This window comes from Suncus etruscus, chromosome 12 (assembly GCF_024139225.1).
Source record: "Suncus etruscus isolate mSunEtr1 chromosome 12, mSunEtr1.pri.cur, whole genome shotgun sequence".
NCBI lineage: Eukaryota > Metazoa > Chordata > Mammalia > Eulipotyphla > Soricidae > Suncus > Suncus etruscus.
This window is the reverse complement of record NC_064859.1, coordinates 89,064,703-89,086,986: the sequence shown is the minus strand read 5'-3', so window position 1 is coordinate 89,086,986 and position 22,284 is coordinate 89,064,703. Positions and strand designations below refer to the sequence as shown.

The window sequence follows — 22,284 nt, the reverse complement described above, 5'->3', positions numbered from 1 at the left end:
TGTTTTCTCAGTGGGGGTATGCAACTACCCTCCAGAAATGCCCCACCATACTTACAAAAGCGTAGCAGCTAAACTCACATCCTATATCCACCACCATGTAAACTCATCGGTCCAATTCTTTAAATCCTAAAGTTCTTAGAGCATGTGGCCACTTATGTAGCCATATATGTGACCATGCAACAACTCCAAATTCCTTAACAAGGGACACACTATGTTAGATGAAAAGGTAGTATAGAAGCTGCCTAAACTCAACAAAAACACCACCACAGAATTCTCAGTTGGCAGTTTAGTAAACCCTAAGAGAATAACTTACTCCATTTTGAGATGTAATAATTTCCACAAATTTTCTCTTAATGAAGTTTTTTTTCTGATAATTCTATTACCAATTAGTTATAACAAGCAATATAAAAGAAATTATTTTGTACTTCTTTTTTTTTGTGTGTGTGTGTGGTTTTTGGGTCATACCTGCCAATACTCAGGGGTTTTTTCCTGGCTCCGTGCTCAGAAATTGCTCCTGGCAGGCACGGGGGACCATATGGGACGCCGGGATTCGAACTGATGACCTTCTGCATGAAAGGTAAATGCCTTACCTCCATGATATCTCTCCGACCCCTATTTTGTACTTGTTGAGGCTTATAAGTGAATGGAAAACTTGGAACATTTGTGGAGGGGATGTAACATTGGTGGTAGGACTGATATTGGAACATCGAATGCCAGAAACAACTGAATTAATGAAAAAAATTTGTAAATTGAGGCCGGAGAGATATCACAGCAGTAGAGCATTAGCCTTGCATGCAGCTGATCCACAACAGATGGTGGTTAGAATCCTGGCATCCCATATGGTCCCTAGAGCCTGCCAGGGGCGATTTCTGAGTACAGAGCCAGAATTAACCCCTAAGCGCTGCCACTGGGTGTGACCCAAAAACCAAAAAAAAATTTTTTTTGTAAATTATGGTGCATAAATAAAGTAATTATTAAAAATTAAAATAAAAATTTTAAAAGATAAGGGCCAAAGAGATAGCTCAGTGGGTTGAGCTGGGTTCAATCCCTAGAACCACATGTTCTCCTAGGCCCTGAGCATGGAGGTGGAACTAGGAGTAGTTCCACCACTTCATTCCAAGCATCACTTAATTTGGCCCCAACAACAACAAAAAATATTTTAAAAGCTAGAGAACATTGTCCCTACCCCCACCCAACCCCTTGGGGATCTGCCTAATGCCTGTCCAAAGCAGAGTCTTGAGTAAGAGCCTTGATTATAACCCCAACATGTTCCAAGACAAGCAGGGGAGACCATATTCAGCATCATAAATGAAGCAAGAGCAAGGTTCTAGAAGAATGTATTTACCTGTTCATAAATTTCGTTTTCTCTTCATGAGATTCCAGAGGATAAAGAGCTGTTGTGCAGTGTCTCCAAATACTACCCTCATTGATATTCTTTTTGACTCGTAACCTTTATCAAGAAAACATATGTGAGGATGGTTTGAAAACAATACCAACTTTCGTTTATATAAAAATCATTGCTACACAATGACTATATATTCAGATGAACTGCCCCTACCCCTAGTATTATTGAAAACTAATTTACTTTCTGGGGTGCCTAAAGTTGCTGACACAAGGGCCGGCGTGGTGGTGCTAGAGGTAAGGTGTCTGCCTTGCCAGTGCTAGCCTACGATGAACTGTGGTTCGATCCCCCGGTGTCCCATATGGTCCCCCAAGCCAGGAGTGACTTCTGAGCGCATGGCCAGGAGTAAACCCTGAGCATTATTACCAGGTGTGGCCCAAAAACAAACAAACAAAAAACAAACAAACAAAAAAAAAGAGTTGCTGACACCATAATGCAGGTTAATTTACTGAGAAATAAATACTAAAAATTTAAATCATTCCCTAGTCCCTGAGGTATAAAAAGAAGTTAAAGTGATATGTCATTTAGAACATAACTAGAGACTGTTTTTCCCCTGGAAGAATCCAAACAGTTCTCCAGATGTTGCAAAGGAAAAATTTGGGGAGATGGGGAGGTTAGGGCCATACCCAGTGGTGCTCAGGGGTTATTCCTGCTCTTTGCTCAGAAATTACTCCTGGTTGGAGCAATAGCACAGTGGTAGGGCATTTGCTTGTACGCAGCTAACCCAGGATGAACCTTGTTTGATCCCTGGCATCCTATATGGTCCTATATGGAGCAATTTTTGAGAGCATACCAGGAGTAACCCTGAGCCTCACCGGGTGTGGCCCAAAGAAAACAAAACAAAAAATTACTCCTGGCATGCTCAGGGATCAAAGGATGCCAGGATCAAACCCAGGTTGGCTGCATGCAAAGCAAATACCCTATATGCTATACTATTGCTCTAGTCTCATAAAAAAAAATTCTGAACTAAAAAACATTTTTTAAGTTACGGTGCTGGAGAGACATCACAGCACAGCAGTAGGGTGCACTCAGCCAATTCAGTTAGGTCAGTCTCTGGGTCCAGATCACTGGAACCTCCCCTGATGGGGCAGGCCCAGTCCCTGCATGGGTAAAGGGCCCAGTGCTCCAACCCTCACTCCGCTCCCACTCAAATTTAAACAGTTCTGCCTGTCCCTACCGTGCCCCACTGACTGATTTCAAAGAGAAACTGCCACCCCATAGTGTTGAATCAAATAATTAACGATGGGGCTGGATGGAAGTGGATGCCATCCCAGGCCACGTGGCTCCACAACCCCCATCCAGCCAGCGGGTCCCAGGCCCAGGTGAAAGGCGGAATCAGACTCATCCAGAGACAGGCATCAGGAAGCATCAACTTTATTCATGCCCTATTCACCACATGTGTGGCCAATATCATAACCAATTAAACATTCAGCCATTCTAGGCTAGCCCTGCATCTTAATTCCTTTCAGCCATCTTCCTTTGGCCTCCATCCTGGTCAAAGACCAAAAGAGGCAAAGACCCAAAAGCCAGAGAGCCCAGCAGGGCAGAGGGCCGCGAATCCCCTCGGTCCAAGGCTTATCTATCTTTTCCAAGACCCCTCCCAGGAATGGGCGGGGTCTTGCAGGTAAGGTCACACATAATATCTGGTTCCCAAGACCCCTCCCAGAAATGGGTGGGTCTCAGGTAGCTACACCTAAATCCAGGGTCTCAGATAGGTACACCTACACCATAGAACCTGGTAAGGTCGAGGCACTATGGTGCTTAATCATCCTAGTGGTGTAGCTGTGGGAGGGCAGAGCAACATCTCCAAAGATCACAGTCTAATAGTACAGTAGGAACACAGAAAATCAGATGGGCAAGTTTTGTAGAAGCCCACTAACTGCAACTGGTGAAAACAGTAGCACAAAAGGTTCAACTATGATCAAATCCTTGGACCATAACTTCAGTTAACACCACTGTGAGACATATGTTGTAAATACAAAGTAAATTATTATGTCCATGCTAAGGTAAATTGTTTTTTGCATGGCTGAGAGGGTATGTGGGTAATTTGGGACACTGGCAGAGGAAGATCACAAATGGTGATAGGGCTGGTGTTGGAATATTGAGCATATGAAATGACTGTACTATGAATACTTTATTATACAGTACAAATACTGTAAATGTTGTACATCAGTGTTTAAATAAAATTTCAAATAGGGGGAAAACGAACATAGCTTATGTTTTCCTCAAAATTGAGAGAATACCCAACCACAAATAAAAGAATCTTGGAGAGTCCTAGTGGTTAAACAGAAAGAAAGAAAAAAGGAAAAACCAACAAAGTAACAACCTAGACAGAGCACAGTTCAAGTTCAAGTTCAAGTTCAAGAAAATCTTGAAAGTAAGGGTTTGGAGAAAGAGCTTAGCCTAAGGGGTCTCAAACTTGCAGTGGGCAGCAAACGGCCCTCGGTACAACATTTTGTGGCCCTGCCCTAGAGGAATCTTTTTTGTTTTGTTTTGTTTTGTTTTAGTTGTTTGGGTCACACCCCCCAATGTTCAAGGCTTACTACTGACTTTGCACTCAAGGATCACCCCGACTTTGCCTCCTGCGGCCCGCAGGTAAATTGAGTTTGAGACCCCTGGATGAGTAAGTGAATACTGTGCATTCAGGAGGCCCAGGTTCTATCTCCAGCGCCTCAAGATTCCACAACACTACTAGGAACAATCCCTGAGCATAAAGCCAGAAGCAGCCTCTGATCACTGCCAGGCATGGTACAAAAACAAAAGAAATCATGAAATTACTAAGGAAAAGTGCCCAATAAAAAGTTACAGGAGTGGCCAGAGAGAGAGAGCACAGCAACAGGGTGTTTGCCTTGCATGCAGCCGACACAGTTGCATGGTAGTTCAAACCCTGGCATCCCATATGGTCCTCTGTGCCTGCCAAGAGCAATGTGTGAGCGAAAAGCCAGGAGTAGCCCCTGAGCACCACTGGTGTGACCCCCCCAAAAAAATTGGGTCCAGAGAGATAGCACAACAGTAAGGCATTTGCCTTGCATGTAGCCAATCCAGGACAGACGGTGGTTTGAATCCCGGCATTCCAGTGCCTGCCAGGAGAGATTTCTGAGCGCAGAGCCAGGAATAACACGAGTGCTGCCAGTGTGACACAAAAACAAACAAAAGACAAGAATTGGGCCGGAGAGATAGCATGGAGGTAAGGCATTTGCCTTTCATGCAGAAGGTCATCGGTTCAAATCCCGGCGTCCCATATGATCCCCTGTGCCTGCCAGGAGCAATTTCTGAGCATGGAGCCAGGAATAACCCCTGAGCACTGCCGGGTGGACCCAAAAACCAAAAAAAAAAAAAAAAAAAAAAAAAAAGACAAGAATTGCAGTAGATTTTTTTTTCATTGAAAACAAAGATGTAAATCATAAGTATGATAAATTTTTATTTTATTTTTAGCTACTCCTCAGGAGAGTGGTAGTGCTGAGATAATATATGGGATACCAGGGATTGAACCCAGGTCAGTCATGTGCATGGCAAGTGACTTAGCTGCTATAATATTGCTCTGGCCCCATTATTGACAAATAGTTACACTGTCAAAAAAGTTTTCATATTCTAAGACTCCCTAAGTTTTTTGAGGGGGAGCACACCTCAGAGGTTACTCCTGGCTCTTCACTCAGGGGACCATATGGGGTGCAGGGAATCAAATCCAAGTTGGCCCTAGACTCCCTAATTTTGGGGGAGGGTACACCCGTTAACGCTCAGGGGTTACTCCTGTTTATTTTTTTATTTTTTTATTTTTTTGGTTTTTGGGCCACACCCTGTGACGCTCAGGGGTTACTCCTGGCTATGCGCTCAGAAGTTGCTCCTGGCTTCTTAGGGGACCATATGGGACGCCGGGGGATCGAACCACGGTCCGTCCTAGGCTAGCGCAGGCAAGGCAGGCACCTTACCTCCAGCGCCACCGCCCGGCCCCATACTCCTGTTTATGACTCAGAAATCGCTCCTGGCTTGGGGGACCATATGAGATGCCGGGGGATTATCCTAGATTAGCGCTGGCAAGGTAGATGCCTTTCCACTCTGCGCCACCACTCTGGCCTCTGACTCCCTAATTTTTTGTTTGTTTGTTTGTTTTTGGGTCACACCTGGCAGGCTCAGAGGTTACTCCTGGTTCTGTTCAGAAATTGCCCCTGGCAGGCACAGGAGACCATATGGGATGCTGGGATTCAAACCACCATCCTTCTGCATGGAAGGCAAATGCCCTACCTCCATGCTATCTCTCCGGCCCCAAGAGTCCCTAATTTTTAACTCCAGTACTTGTTTACCTGCTCTTCTGACAAAGCTCACTCTCTATGTAGCATTCAGATACTTTAAACCAGTCTTTAGGAGTCAGTGAATGCCTTGGCATGGAAAGTTTTGGGAACTTGGAAAGTAGCATGGCCTCCTCAATCTCTTTAAATTCTTTCATTGAATATCTTTTTCCTGCAAGAAAATTAATAACCTAAATTAAGATCTTGAGTGCAACTTCCATTGCTCTTGGATTAGGAAATCCCCACTTAAAAATGTAGTACCTGTCTCACACTGAAGGAGAGTTCTTTTTCCATCATCTCTGTCAAACTGTGCCTTTTTCAAAGGATCGTGTAATGGTGGCATGGTAACCTACAAGAGAAGCACTTCTCGAAGGACTAGGTTGTGGGCCTTTTTCCATCTTTCCTAGGCACCAATGTGTGGTTCATAAACCAGGAAAATTAAAACTACAGTCTCACCCACTAATGGCAATCTAACCTAACCATTATAAATATTTGACATCTTACATAGGATGAGAGACTCTCTTGGCAAAGTCCTCCAGTCAGAAACATGGTTAACTCATATACTGATGGTCTCTGTAGCTCACAGTGAATATTCTTGTTTTTTTGGTATAAGATGAAAGTGAGGGGCCAAAGCAATAGCACAGTGCATAGGGCGTTTGTCTTGCACGTGGCTGGCCTAGGTTCAGTCCCTAGCATCCCATATGGTCCCCTGAGCCTGCCAGGAGCAATTTTTGAGCACAGAGCCACCAAATTATACCTAAGCACTGCCAGGTATGCCCCCCCCCCAAATAAAATAAAATGAAGGTGAGTTATCTGACATCTTCTAAAGATCAATACATTTCACTATAAATAATCACAACCCATAATATCATCACTTAACTCATCAGTGAAATCTAGGAGTACTAGGATATTGTCATACTCATTATGGCAAATATGACTTTTCAAAATTTAATTTTTTGCTTGAAAGTTCCTAACTTATCACTGGCTATAAAGATTATTAGGGGAAAAGAATCACATTTTCCTGATGATATCTAAGACTTAAATTGACACATTTTTTTAAATTTTTATTTTGATCATAATGGCTTACATATCTTTCACATTAGTATTTTAGGTACATATTAACATTGAATCAGGAGAATACCCACCACCAAATTTGTCCTCCCCCTTCCCCGTGCCCTTTCTGCAACCTATATCCCCCACCATCATCCCCCAAGCTGCTAGAGTAGGTGGTCCCCTCTTTGTCTAGCTTACTAACAGTGATCATACATCTGTTTGGTCCTGGTGCCCTCCCTTGTTTCTCCCTCTATTTGAGAGGCTAACCTAGATAAATTGCATTGTGTGGTTTTGTTTGAGGGAAATAAATTTTGCCACATATTTTAAAGTTATTTTTCCAAGTAAAAAAGAGATCCTTAACCATACATCAATCAGTTAGCTTGTAATTCAAGCAATAACATTAAATACAATATGTAGCAAAATGTTATTACATCACCCAGAATATTAAAGAGATGTATGTTCAAGAAGCAAGATTTAATGAATAATAATTACTGCTTGATCAGACTTTCTTTAGTTTGTTTTGTTTCTTAGGTAACATCCAGCTGTACTCTAGACTTACTCCTAGCTCTGCACTCAGGGATCACTTCTAGAAGGCTTGGGACTATCTAAGGTGCTAGGGATCAAACCTAGGTTGTCCACATGTGAGAAAAGCATCCTACCTTCTGCAGTATCTCTCCAAACCCTAATCAAAGATATTCTAAAGTAAAATTGCAGTTTTAAACTATGTGAAGCACTACAAAAATATAATAACTAGCGGCCAGAGAGATAGCATGGAGGTAAGGAGTTTGCCTTACATGCAGGAGGTCACTGGTTCGAATCCCGGCATCCCATATGGTCCCCCATGCCTGCCAGGAGCAATTTCTGAGCCTGGAGCCAGGAATAACCCCTGAGGACTGCCAGGTGTGACCCAAAAACCACCAAAAAAAAAAAAAAAAAGAAGAAGGATGGTGGTTCGAATCCCGGCATCCCATATGGACCTCCCACCCCCACCCCCGAGCCTGCCAGGAGCAATTTCCAAGTGTAGAATCAGGAGTAATCCCTGAGCACTGCCAGGTGTGACCCAAAAAAACAAAAATAAAACAAAATAGGGCCCGGAGAGATAGCACAGCGGTGTTTGCCTTGCAAGCAGCTGATCCAGGACCTAAGGTGGTTGGTTCAAATCCCGGTGTCCCATATGGTCCCCCGTGCCTGCCAGGAGTTATTTCTGAGCAGACAGCCAGGAGTAACCCCTGAGCACCGCCGGGTGTGGCCCAAAACCCTAAATAAATAAATAAATAAATAAATAAATAAATAAATAAATAAATAAATAAATAAATAAATAAATAAAAATAATAACTACTATAATTTGGTGACACAAATATAGAAGGTGTAAGATGACACCCAGTCTTTAACTCAAAACAAAGGTGTTTCCTCATCTTCCTCTTTTCTTTAAACCTATCCCTTTGATAAGTAAAAGCACACCACGATCACTTTACCCTCTCCCTGCCTGGTGTAATTTGTACTGGGAGAATAAAGAAAAGTCATTTTGGCTTGGTGCACTCGGAGAGGCCACTGACTCCATGACTCTATCCTGACTAGCTTGGTTTATTAATCCTTTGCAGCTATCTGCCTTCAGATCCCTCCGCCTGAAGGTGGAAATACGCATATGCAGTGATTCCACATTTTAGAAAGGCAATACATTTCTTTTTTTTGTTTGTTTTTGTTTTTGTGGTTTTTGGGTCACACCGGCAGTGCTCAGGGGTTATTCCTGGCTCCAGGCTCAGAAATTGCTCCTGGCAGGCACGGGGGACCATATGGGGCGCCGGGATTCGAACTGATGACCTCCTGCATGAAAGGCAAATGCCTTACCTCCATGCTATCTCTCCGGCCCCGAAAGGCAATACATTTCTGGCATCAAAAGATAGGGTTTTAGGGCTGGAGAGAGAGTACAGTAAATAGGACACTTGCCTTGCACACAGTCAATGAGGTTTTGATCCCCTCAAGCATTGCCAGAACTGATTATCCTTGACAGAGTCAGGGGAAAAGTACTGCCAGATATAGCCCAAAAATAAAAGCAAAAAGTAAAGCACAGTGTATATGTGTGCAAGTTAATAAATTAATTTTAAATGACATTTTTCTTATATGAATGAGATAAGTTAGCAGTTTCATTTCTACAAAGTTACCCTAAAGGAAAAAGTAGAGAACAAATAACCACAAAGTGTTCATTATAATATTATTTATAAGCAATAGATCAAAGTGAATCTAAGTGTTTAAAATAAAGAACTTATTTTCAAAAGTATGCAATATATCATATATGGTTAGACATACTTTTATGCTCTAGTTAGAGATGCATAACCCTTAGACTAGTAACATCTGTCATGACTTTCTGTCTCGTCAGTAAGCCAGTTCATATGGTACCTCTGAAAGTAAAATAAAGTGGGAAAAAAGTCCTAATAATTGGTTATACACAGTGAAATTAAGCAACTATTAATGATATAATATAATTCAGTGGTCTAAATTAATATCTAAGTTTAGTGACAAAGAAGCAAACCATAAACTATTGTTGAGAAAAAACTGATTACAAAATCCAGTGTACAGCCTTTGGGCCTGGGAGGGCTTTCCTCCCTTCCTGGGGCAGGATTTTCAGCCGGCACGGGCTGGCTCCTGGCAGACCTCCGTATGTGCCAGGGGCCTCTTGGCCCGGCCTAGGGTAGGGGGGCCTGGACTTGGGTCACCCGACCCCCCTCTCCCCCTTTCCTCCGGATCTCCAGGTGGGTTTCTGGGAGGACCTGATGGGGCACCCTGGGTTTTCCCCACCCCCAGGCCAGCTGCGGAGATTGGCCTAGGGTTGCGCTTGAGCTCGTGAGATTGGCTTGGGGGGTGGTGTTTGATCTGTGGGGTGGCAGATAGTTTGTCAGTTATACTCATGCTGTCACTGGCAATTTCATACTAGTCTACATGATGCAAACCGCGCGGGGGCTAGCGCCCCCGCGCGAACGTATACTCCTCCCAACCATCACTACCCCCGATTTACCCCTCTTAAGTTCTATAATACACAGTTTTAATCTCAGACCAAAGACATACAGTGGATCTAACAATCCCAGAACTATTTAGAAGGACATAAATTAAACACATATATCTTTTGAATATTTCATGTATATTTTCTTTAATGGTGTAACTCTCTCTATATTCTTCTACCATGATGTTTCTATCCACTTTCATCTTGTCTTTTCTTTGTAAGCTGTTCAATAAGGATTGTTGGTGGAACTGTCCCTCAGTTTGATGCCTATGATTGAACTATGTCATGGAAATTGCTGGTCTTGTTCCTATGGCCTCCAGATGCACCAATAACGCTTCATGGCATTGATCCTTCTTTGCATAGACACATTAAAATAGGAAAACACTATACCTACAGATAAGTTCGTATCTAATAAATCTCAGTACAATGTACCTTACACCCTGAACATTGATAGAATGACCTGGCACAGGCCTCAGAGGAATGGGCATCCTCCATTCACGCCAGAACCAGGCAAGCTATCTACGAAACATCCAAGGTCTTTTATAGCAACAGCTGGAAGCAGTCCTCTACCAGGAAAGACACTACCAAGGGTCTGACATCGACCTCCTAAAAAGAGACTTCCGATTACACTGAGAAGACTTGACAACAACAATGACCTGCTCTACAGGACATGGTTCTCTCTAGTGCCCCTTAAGTGTGAGATGAAACGAGAGGATGCTCTGCACCATCCTGACTGCAATATGGGATATGCAGACTCCAGGACCTTTAATACAGAAGCATGATACCAACAACAGAGAATATGTGAGGAATGAAGGTGTATTGCCACTACAGACGATGACTTGAATTGGACAAACTAGTTTGCCTGGAGCCTAGAGTCAGTCCTGTGCCAGGAAACTTCAGGGGTAGGGTCTCCTTGTATTTAGACCATAATTTTTCTTTCCATGTCTCTTATATTTTGGTGGGCCTATGCAAACAAATGCCACTCTAACACCATTTATTACTACTTTCCCTTGACTCCAATCCTTAAGAAAAACAACCCACTAAAACTTTTGAGGTTAACTTAAACTAGTAAGCATGTGCATGGAACAAGATAAATGTACTTTGCCCTCAATGTTTAAGGAGTTACATAAGTCTAATCTCTTTGGATTATATTGTGTGCTGCTAAGAAATAGTATGTAATACAACTGGGGATTTGAGGGACAAATTAATTGTATTGTACATGGGTTCAGTTTTGTTTTTCTTAATTTTCTTTGGTTGAAAGATCAAGGCTGGGATATCATCGATGGGACTACCGAGAATTCTGCTTATGGGTGATTGGGCTTCCACTGTAACTTTACCCTGTCCTCTCTCTTTGCATCTTTGTTGTCATAATTAATAAAAGCAAAAAAAAAAAAGATTACAAAAAGAAATACAATAAAAAAAAATTTTAAACAGATGAGTTAACATACAAAAGACAGGACCAGAATAATACAAAGACATATAGGGTAATTTCCTTGCGTGTAGCTCACCCAGGTTCATCCCAGTCCTCCCATATAGACCCTTGAGCCCACCAGGAGAAATTGATTTCTAAGTACAGAGCTAGAATTGAACTCTGAGCATTGCTGTGTGTGGCCCAAACACCCCACCTCCCAAAAAAAGAAAGTCCCTGTACTCCTAGGGTCTTAGATGTTAGTCAGAAGAAGGAGACAGATACAGAATGATCTCCCTTATATGAACAAAATCCAGTGTACAGTATAATCCCATTCTTGGAAATAAAAATGTGTATATATTTACAGATAAAAGACGAAGACTATACAAAAAATTGTTCTTTTTTTTTTTTTTTTTTTTTTTTTGGTTTTTGGGTCACACCCGGCATTGCTCAGGGGTTACTCCTGACTATCTGCTCAGAAATAGCTCCTGGCAGGCACGGGGGACCATATGGGACACCGAGATTCGAACCAACCACCTTTGGTCCTGGATCGGCCGTTTGCAAGGCAAACGCCGCTGTGCTATCTCTCCGGGCCCAAAAAATTGTTCTTTTTTTGTGTGGTGGGAGTCACAGTCAGTTTTGGTCCTAGAAGACCATACAGTGCTGGGCAACTAAAGCCAGGGCTATCTCTCTGGCGCAGAAAAATTGTTAATAAAGGACCAGAAAGATAGTTCAAGGGAATGAGCACATGGGGACAGCTAGGGTAGCTTCTGACCGCCAAAAGTGTAACCCCTCAAAAATTGTAATGTAATTATTTTCAGAAATATAACAAAAAATTAAAAATTAATTATGTGTTATGGAATTATATAGTTTTTTAATTATTTATTTTAGAGCTAGAAAGAGAGTAAAGTAAGTAACCCACTTGCCCTGTGCATGATTGACCTGGGTTCTATCCCTAGCACCCCAGATAGTCCCTCAGTACCCACAAGTACCCACACCCTGAGCACAGCTGGGTGTGGCCCCAAAAAAAGTTAAATGATAAAAATTAAAATAATTGGGCAAGAGTAATAGTTCAATCAGTTTCAAGTAACAAAACTTACAAAGTTCCATTTGTAGTATACAGCCACAATACTTTGCAACACAAAATACATTGGTAATGTATTGTTGGAATTGTGTACAAGAGAATCCATCATAATAGTATTGTAAATAGTAAAACTAAATCAATCATAAAACACTAATAAAATTTGTTCAAATAAAAATACATTTGTGCTAGAAAATACATTCTTTAGTTTCACTTTTGTAAAAGTTTCTGAAAATATGCATCAAACATTAGCAACATGGTTTGAATTTAAAGCACTAGCACAGTGGGTAAGGTATATTTTTGTTTTGTTCTGGGCCACACATGGGGTTACTCCTGGCTCTGCACTTAGAAATTATTCCTGGCAGGCTGAGAACACCATATGATGTGCTGAGAACTGAACCCTGGTCAGCCACATGCAAGGTAAATGCCCTACCTGCTGTGTTATCATATCACTCCAGTCCCAGCGAGAAAGGTATTTTCTTGCAAGCAGCCAACTTGTGTTTGATATCACTTTCCTAAGATACTTAACTATGAGTTATTATTGCATGAGGCTGGGTATATGGCTCAGGGGTAAGAGCACAAGCTTCAAAGATGAGTTTCTGAGTTTGATCCCCAGTACCACACATACACACACACACACACACACACACACACACACACACACACGCATATCTACACACACAAGAATGCATTCTTAGAGTCAGTAAATCATCACTCACATATTACTGCTGCTCAAGACAATGAAACAACATCGAAACAAAAATAAATGACCCTACCTTCAGAAATGTGGGGTCCACTTTGTTCCTATGAAAAGGATCATACTCCTTTGGATCATAATGCTCTCTAAATGCGACTCCCTGTTAGGAGATTATAGTGATACCTATTGATTACCTTCAGTTGTCTCCAGTAAGACATTATCTACAAAGCATTTGCAAATAAGATTGGTTAAAGTGCTACTTTCAAAGTTTTTTAACTTGAATTTTTTGGTGTTTTTTGTCTGTTTGTTTGTTTCTTTGTTTTTGGAACACTTCCAGTGGCGCTCAGGGATTATACTCCTGGCTTTGAGCTCAGAAATTGCAGCTGGCAGGCTTGGGGTATCATATGGGATTGCAAGGAATTGAATCTGGGTCCCTCCCGGGTCAGCAATATTTTTTAAATAAAGAAAACCAAAAGGTCTCTGTTTTTTGTTTTTTTTTGGGGGGGGGGGTTGGTTTTTGGGTCACACCCGGCAACGCTCAGGATTACTCCTGGTTCTATGCTCAGAAATCACTCCTGGCAGGTTCAGGGGACCATATGGGATGTTGGGATTTGAACCACCGACCTTCTGCATGAGAGGCAAACGCCTTATCTCCATGCTATCTTTCCGGCCCAAGGTCTTGGGTTTTTTTTGTTTTTTTTTGTTTTGTTTTTGGGCCACACCCACTTGACGCTCAGGGGTTACTCCTGGCTAAGCGCTCAGAAATCGCCCCTGGCTTGGGGGGACCATATGAGACGCCGGGGGATCGAACTGCGGTCCTTCCTTGGCTAGCGCTTGCAAGGCAGACACCTTACCTCCAGCGCCACCTACCCGGCCCAGGTCTTGTTTTTTATTCTGCTTTCTGACTGCATTTGTTAAAACACTGTTAAATGATCATTTTTAGTGGGGAAAAACTATACAGAGAAGGTTCACAATACATTTACAGAATAATCAGACTCAAGAGTCACCTACTTGCATTTGGAGGGACCACAATGGAACTCAGACCAGCTGTATGCAAGGCAAGAAGCTTACCTTCTATACTATTTTTTGGCTCTATTAAGTAACATTTTTGTTTTTTAAATGACTAAATGTGTTAGTATTCTGGGGCCAGAGAGATAGCATGGAGGCAAGGTGTTTGCCTTGCATGCAGAAGGATGGTGGTTCGAATCCTGGCATCCCATATGGTCCCCCGAGCTGCCAGGAGCAATTTCTGAGCACAGAGCCGGGAGTAACCCCTGAACACAGCTGGGTGTGACCCCCCCCTAAAAAAAAACCCAAATGTGTTAGTATTCTAACATTCTTTATTAAAATTTGCATACTTTGGGGCCGGTGAGGTGGCGCTAGAGGTAAGATGACTGCCTTGCAAGCGCTAGCCAAGGAATGGACCGTGGTTCAATCCCCCGGCGTCCCATATGGTCCCCACAAGCCAGGGGCGATTTCTGAGTGCTTAGCCAGGAGTAACCCCTGAGCATCATATGGGTGTGGCCCAAAACAAAAAAAAATGCATACTTTAAGCATATTCTATCATTTTAATATTTATTTCTTGAATAAATTCCAACTTGGTTTTCCCTTCCCATTTGTCACTGAAGCATAAGAATGTAACTAAGGGGACCAGAGATTGTACGAGGATTAGTTACAGCATTTGCCTTGGATGTAGCCAATTCAGTTTCAGTCCTGGCACTAAATTTTGTCCCTTGAACACTGCAAAGAGTGAGCCCTCAAAAAAAAAAAAAAAAAAAACACCGCCAATAACAAAAGGGGACCAAAGAGATAGCATGGAGGTAAGGCATTTGCCTTGCATGCAGAAGGACGGTGGTTTGAGTCCCGGCATCCCATATGGTTCCCTGAGCCTACCAGGAGCAATTTCTGAACATAGAGCCTGGAGTAACCCCTGAGCGATGCCAGGTGTGACCCAAAAAAAGAAAAAAGAGTAAGCCCTGAGTACAGAAACTCTGAACACCATCAGGTACAACACTAAAGCCAAGATAATAAAATAATAATAACTGAGTAACAGAACTATAGAACCTGATTATATACACATATATATCCTGAACATTGTATAAAATTTTAATTGGTATAGAGAATCATTAATTACATAAGCACAAAGTGGTTGTGTAAAAATTAGAAAATTATTTTAATTATGCTTATTTTGAGGGGACCATACCCTGCAGTGCTCAGGGATTACTTCTGGGTCTGCAACCAGAAATCATTCCTGGCAGGGGACCATATGGGATGTCAGGGATCAAACCTAGGTCGGTTGTGTACCAAAGCAAATGCCCTACTACTGTGCTATCACTCTGGCCCCCTAATTACATTTTAAATCCAAACCTAACATTCTTCCTCCATCCGTTATATATGCACTAGATTTAAGAGTAGTATATGCTATAATAGAATGTAGATTATATCTGTATTTTGTTTGGTTTTTGTTTTGGGCCATACCCAGCGATGTTCAGGATTTACTCCTGGCGCTGCACTTGGGAATTACTTATGGTGGTACTCAAGGGACATACAGGATGCTGGGGATTGAACCCAGGTCAGCCAAGTGCAAGGCAAGCACCTTACCCACTGTACTATTACTCTGGCCCTGACTATGCATATATTGAGAGATAAAAGAAAGGACAGACTATTTGTCTGTAATTATAAATAAAGATGGAGCCAGAGAGATAGCATGGCATAGTAAGGCATTTGCCTTTCATGCAGAAGGGCGGTGGTTCGAATCCCGGCATCCCATATGGTCCCTTTTGCCTGCCAGGGGCAATTTCTGAGCATAGAGCCAGGAGTAACCCCTGAGCGCTGCCAGGTGTGATCCAAAAAATAAATAAATAAATAAATAAATAAATAAATATAACCTCAGCTCGAGCCAACTGAAAAGTCAAGTGATATCTTAGTACCTTTTTATTTACATAGTTTATAAAGTTCTCTAATTCCTCCTGTCTTCTTTTTATAATCTTCTTATGTGAAGAAACTTTCTGCATAATTTTCTTTTGGAGAGGACATGCCACATGATCAACCCATCTTCTATGTAATAGCTCTTTTTTTCTTTCATTTAAAAAATCATGATGTTGCAAGTATTTATCTAGCTCCTAGAAAACAGTATCAAAATATATTATCCTATATACAAAATATATTATAATACCTTGTTATAACAGATATAATACCCCAAATATATTATCCCAATTGCTTGTTCTTGCTTTTTCCTAACATTAGCTCACAGTCATTTATTAATTCAATCACTTATTTGGTTTGCATGTGACACAGGGGACAGTGGAAATACTGAGTACACATATAAATGAGAACAGGCCTGTTTTCTTGTTCACATTACAAATCCATAAAACAATGGGCAGAGGGATGATACAGTAATAGTCAAATACACATAACATATGAAAGAGAGATTTTAGAGATTCCCCTAAAACTTAGAAGAAAGCTATTTGGTGGTGTTTCAAAAAGGCCCAATTTAATGGTTTCTTAAAGTTAAACAGGGGCCTGAGCGGTAGCACAGCAGACTGGGCATTTGCCTTGCATGCAGCCAAACTGGCTTGATCCCCAGCATCCCACATGGTGCCCAGAGTACCACCAGGAATAATTCCTGAGTGGAGAGCCAGTAGTAACCCTTGAGTACTCTCAGTTACTCAGAAAAAAAAAATTCAACAAAAATACCTCAAGATCAAACGATTGACTCTTTCTAGGCAAATATACTCCCAAATGTGAATTCCTGGACTCAAATGATACTGTACAACATTATTCACAATAGACAGAAGATGGAAACAACCCAAAAGATAAATGGGCATCAAAACAGAAATGTATAGGGCCAAATAACTAGCTTTGCATGTAGGAGGCCTGGGTTTGATTCCTAGAACCAGTCGCAAAGCACTGTTCCAGAAGTAGACACTGAGCTCTTTCAGACACAGCCCACAAACAGAAAACACCACAAAAAAATGTATAAATAAAACGTCATATATAAATATAATGAAACATCATTTGACCTGAAATAATGAAGTTCTAATACATGATATAACATGAATAAATTTTAGAAATAATGTTAAGTAAAAAGAAGTTAGATACAGAAATAGTACAGCAAGTTAGGTACTTGCTTGCCTTGCACTGAGTCAGCCCAGGTTCAATCCCTGGCATCCTATATGGTCCCCTGAGCAGAGTCAGAAGAGATCCCTGAGCATTGCTGGGTGTAAGCTCTCCCCCTCAAAAAGAGTCAAACACTAGGATGGAGCAATAATATAGCAGATAGGGCACTTGCCTTGCAGGCAGCTGACCCAGGTTCAATCCTCAGTATCCCATATAGTCCCAAGCCTGCCAGGGGTGATTCCTGAGCACGGAGCCAGGAGTAACCCCTGAGCATGGCCAGATGTGCCCCCATCCCAAAAAAAAGAAAAAGTCAAACACAAAAGGACAAATGTAATAGAATTCCACCTGTATAAAATAACAGGCAAAATTGGCAATGGGTAGGTACCTCAAAAAACTGAAGTTCGGGGCCGGAGAGATAGCATGGAGGTAAGGTGTTTGCCTCTCATGCAGGAGGTCATCAGTTCGAATCCCGGTGTCCCATATGGTCCTCCCGTGCCTGCCAGGAGCAATTTCTGAGCCTGGAGCCAGGAATAACCCCTGAGCACTGCCGGGTATGACCCAAAAACCACAAAAAAAAAAAAACTGAAGTTCATGCCTGAGGTGCAAAATTTGATCCCCACAACCTCATGGTCCAAAGCATTGACAGGGGATCTGATGATACTCAGCAGCACCAAGCCCAAGCAGGATTGCATTGCCAGGTCCAAACCCCAGTCAGGCCAACAACCACTGAGCTCATATTGCCAAGAGATATGACAGGGAAGTCCCCCATCTGATTTTTTTCAAATTAAACTAAACAACAACAACAACAACAACAAAACGTATAAAATGGGCCAGAGCCATAACACAGCAGGCAGGACACTTGCCTGACCATGTTTGATCTGTGGCATCCCACATGGTCCTCCAAGCCTGTCTCAAGTGATCTCTGAGCACCAATGCAACCCTATAATTGCAGAAAAAAAGGAAAAGGGAAAAAGAAAAGGGAAGTGGGACAGTAGTAGAATACATGGGAACTCTAATAAAGCCCACTAAGGTTAAGAATCAAATGAGTAGGGGGAAAATCTAGAAGGTTATCTGGTGAAAGACTTTCCACAAAATACAGGAAAAACAAAAGTCCAATCTCTATATCACTTGAAGTTAATCCTTGAGGTAAGAATGTTTTAATTGTTTTCTAAAAATTATGCAATAATGGCCTCTCAGGTAGAAAAGTTAATTTTGGAAGTAGTTTTTAGCCAATTCTTACCTTAATGGCATACTTTTCTCTATGTAATATGGATTGGACAGCTTCATCAATATCTTCTTTAGCGAGTGCCTAGAATGACAATAAAAATTGCAAAATTAAAGAATTATTGGAGCCAGAGGGATTACAACACTTGCCTCATTGTGATCCCTGGCACTGCATAAGGTCCCCTGAGCACGACTAAGGGTCACTCCTGACCAGAGTTAGGAATAGCCCCTGAGCACTGGGAGGAGGGAATTGAATTATTAGTGTTGTTGAGGCTCAGAATTTTGTGACTCACATATGCCAGGACATTTTCTAGGGTGGCCGAGTCTCCTCCACTGAGCCACATCCCTAAAAGACTGTGAACCTTTCTACAGTCAGTACAGCTTACTCTTGGGCAAAAACAAAAAGCACAGGCAGTTTGAGTACCGTAATAGTATGATCAAATGACTTGTAAATACATATGTGTATATGCACGTGTGGTGCTAAGAATCAAACATGTAAGGTAAACTGAATCACATGCCTAGCCTAATTTTGACTGATTGGTTGATTGGTTTGGGGCCACACCAATTTGTGCTTAGGGCTTTTACCTAGTTCTGTGGTCAGAGGCATTCACGTGCTTAGAGCAGCTGGGGATTAAACCCAGGTTGGCCACATGCAAGGCAAGTTCATTCACCCCTCTCTCTGACCCCCCAGTTTTTTAATCTTTCTCACTTTTTTTTTTACATTCCATTATGGGTTAAATAGTTTTAATCAGTTTTTTTTCCCCCCAATTTGGAGAAGATTGACAAGAGTGATTAGGAGACCCAAGGACCACTCTTGGCTAGACACAGCCCAATGATGAAGCCTAGAAGTGCTCGGGGCCAGCAGGGTCACTCAGGCAGTGATCAGCAGCCATGAGATGCTAAGAATTGAATTTGGGCCTCCTCTGCCAGGCATGTACTCCAGACTTTTTGAGCTATTTCTGTTAAAGTAGTTCTTTCTTTAAATTTCTTTTGGGTGGGCCACATCCGGTGGCTCTCAGAGGTTACTCCTGGACCTGCACTCAGAAATTGCTCCTGGCAGGCTCAGGGGACCATATGGGATGCTGAAAATAAAACCCAGGCCTGTCCTGGGTCAGCTGCATGCAAGGGCAAATGCTTTACCACTGTGCTATCAGTCCAGCCTCTAAATTCTATTTTAATTCATTTAGTCATTTTACATGTCTCACTTTTAGATTTTTATTTTATTTAATTGAACCCATTGTGATTTACAAAGTTGGATTTCGAACACAGTAAATCACTTTTAGATTTTAAAGTAACAGTCTTCATATAGTTCATGACATTAATCTCACTTCCATTTTCAAAATAAATTTTCCACAATTGATTAGCTGCCAGTAAATACAATAGATTGATTTCTATCATAGACATATTCTCAAATTCACACAAAAGTCAAATAGTCCTAAACTGTCAGTGGAAGTAGTCATCCTCCTACCCAAGACTCAAAGCAGATGTTTAAAATCTCAAAATCTAAAAGCTATCTTCTCCGTTAACATCAAAGAGCCTTAATTGAGGCTCATGCACATGGTAATTAAGCAATGGCTGAAAGCTTGAAAATAACTGTGCTAAGACAAAATTTAAATTCAAACATGACATTTCTATTTAATTGCCTTTGCTCTCTTAGCCTCAAAGAGTTGCTAGTCCTTGCAAATCTATTGTTTTCAACCAAGACAAGTAATTAATATTCTAGACTAAAATATAAGAAAACCAACAATCTGAAGACATTGGAAAGTAACTAAAAGCAGGAAGAAACTAGAAAATAGTCAACATTTGGAAAAAGAGAATGGGGGAATCCCATATGGCCCTCTGAGCACTACCAGGAGTGATCGCTGATCAGAACAAAGAATAAGCCCTGAGCACTGCCAGGTGTGGCTCCAAAACCATGAAAAGCCAGTCACACAGGTCACCTACTTACTATATAATTCAGTTTGCATAAGAGTCCAGAATAGAGAAATCTTTTTTTGTTTTTGTTTTTACATTTGATTTTTTAGATTTTTTTAATTTTATATAAATGCTTATGTAAGCATCATGGTTACAAGCATGTTTGTAGTTGGGTTTCAGTTATAAACAGAACACCCCCATTACCAGAGCAACATTCCCACCACCAATGCCCCCCTCTTCCCCAACCCCTGCCTGTATTCTCAACAGGCATTCTACTTCCAGAAGGGAGAAATCTTAAGTAGATGAAGTAGTTGTTTGTTGGGACAGGGAATGGGGAGTGACTGCTTAAGGATATGAGATTCTTGGGCCCGGAGAGATAGCACAGCGGCGTTTGCCTTGCAAGCAGCCGATCCAGGACCAAAGGTGGTTGGTTCGAATCCCGGTGTCCCATATGGTCCCCGTGCCTGCCAGGAGCTATTTCTGAGCAGACAGCCAGGAGTAACCCCTGAGCACTGCTGGGTGTGGCCCCAAAAAAACAAAATAAATAAGTAAATAAATAAATAAAACATCAAAATGCTCGACTCTTATACCTCCATAGAAGTCACTGACGGTGGGGCCAACTGTTCTTTAGAGCTCTTCAGCTCCTGCTGTTGGTCAGTCCCTGAGTCTAAACTTCTCATTGCAGTCACAAATAACAAGAGTCCCTAAAAAAAAAAAAAAACTATTTAAAAAAATGCAATTATTTAGGGCCGGAGAGATAGCACAGCGGTAGGGTGTTTGCCTTGCATGCAGAAGGACGGTGGTTCTAATATCAGCATCCCATATGGTCCCCTAAGCCTACCAAAGGCAATTTCTGAGCGCAGAGCCAGGAATAACCCCTTTGCTCTGCCGGGTGTCACCCAAAAACAACAACAAAAAAAGCAACTATTTAACACAACATTCCCCATAACAAGTTTTCTCTTGAAAAAAAAAAAATAATAATCCATCCTCATTCTCTTCCATCTCTTTAGTTTTTCTTTCAATTTTCTATTTTTTTTTAATTATGCTGCTTTTGGTCTTCCTAAAACAAATGTATTATCAGTTACGTCAACTATGTAATGCATTTTCTTTAAATAAATTAAAAAAAAAAAATCCATCCTTGAGAGCATGAAGGCAAAGGTTGGCCATCCGTGCCACACTTCCCCTTAGCATGCTCTGCAACATGGGTTCCAATTCGGGTGTTTTTTGTTTGGTTTTGGTTTTAGGGTCACACCCGGAGGCGCTCAGGGGGTTCCTCCTGGCTCTGAGCTCAGAAATCGCTCCTGGCAGATTCTCAGGGGGACCAAATGGGATGCTGGGGATCGAACCCGGGTCCGTCCTGGGTTGGGTGCGTGCAAGGCAAAAAAAAAAATCGTTCCAACCCCAATTTTTTTAAATGTTTTTTTTTTAATTTTTTAATTTTTTTATTTTTTGTGGTTTTTGGGCCACACCCGGCAGTGCTCAGGGGTTATTCCTGGCTCCATGCTCAGAAATTGCTCCTGGCAGGCACAGGGGACCATATGGGATGCTGGGATTCGAACCGATGACCTTCTGCATGAAAGGCAAACGCCTTACCTCCATGCTATCTCTCCAGCCCCGCAACCCCAATTTTTAATCTTTGGATGCAGCCCCCCTAAAAGCACCCGGGGAGCTCCTTGGGCCTCCCCCAAATTGCACAACAGTTGGGTTAGCCTTTAGGGGGGTCTCCAGTGCAGCTTTTTCTAGAGTGGGCTTGACTAAAGGGCGAGTTACAACTTTGGGGGAGAAAAGGGGTTACAGGGTCTCCCCGAAAATAGGGATGTCAAGGCCCCTCGGCGTCCTCTTCTCCTGACACCTCAGTTGCTCCACTTCCAGGCGCGCCTGGAACAGGCCCTGTGGCTCGAGGCCCTCGGGGGGTCGCGAGAGAGAGGCCCGGGGGTGGGCTCCGTCGCCTCCGAATGTGCGAACGTTCTCGGCCAAAGTCTCTAGACGACGCAGTGGCCTCCATCCGCCTCAGGGCACCGCCCGCGTTCGGAGCTGAGGCCCAAGTCGCTAGCAACGCCTCAGCGTCCCCGAGTTTCTTTCGCAACCTCGCTGGCGCGGAC

At 42.3% G+C, this 22,284-nt stretch overlaps 1 protein-coding gene across 1 annotated transcript; it reads right to left on the bottom strand.

Moving 5' to 3' along the window:
* Nucleotides 1-5,699: 5,699 nt before the first annotated feature.
* FAM228B (family with sequence similarity 228 member B) lies at nt 5,700-20,862 on the bottom strand. The gene is made up of 6 exons (XM_049784672.1): nt 20,773-20,862; nt 18,285-18,353; nt 15,856-16,047; nt 13,005-13,085; nt 5,950-6,037; nt 5,700-5,860 (listed from the first exon to the last, which is right to left on the bottom strand). Exons 1-6 carry the CDS (start codon nt 20,860-20,862, stop codon nt 5,700-5,702), a joined length of 681 nt encoding a protein of 226 aa, XP_049640629.1.
* Nucleotides 20,863-22,284: the final 1,422 nt, after the last annotated feature.

What these genes read in the sequence shown, in the direction of transcription:
- FAM228B (XM_049784672.1), bottom strand. Translation starts at nt 20,862, where the DNA reads ATGAGAAGTTTAGACTCAGGGACTGACCAACAGCAGGAGCTGAAGAGC. An exon ending in CGTCAGTGACTTCTATGGAG is followed by an intron (nt 18,354 to 20,772) that starts GTATAAGAGTCG and finishes TTGTCATTCTAG; the next exon opens with GCACTCGCTAAAGAAGATAT. An exon ending in GAGAAAAGTATGCCATTAAG is followed by an intron (nt 16,048 to 18,284) that starts GTAAGAATTGGC and finishes ACTGTTTTCTAG; the next exon opens with GAGCTAGATAAATACTTGCA.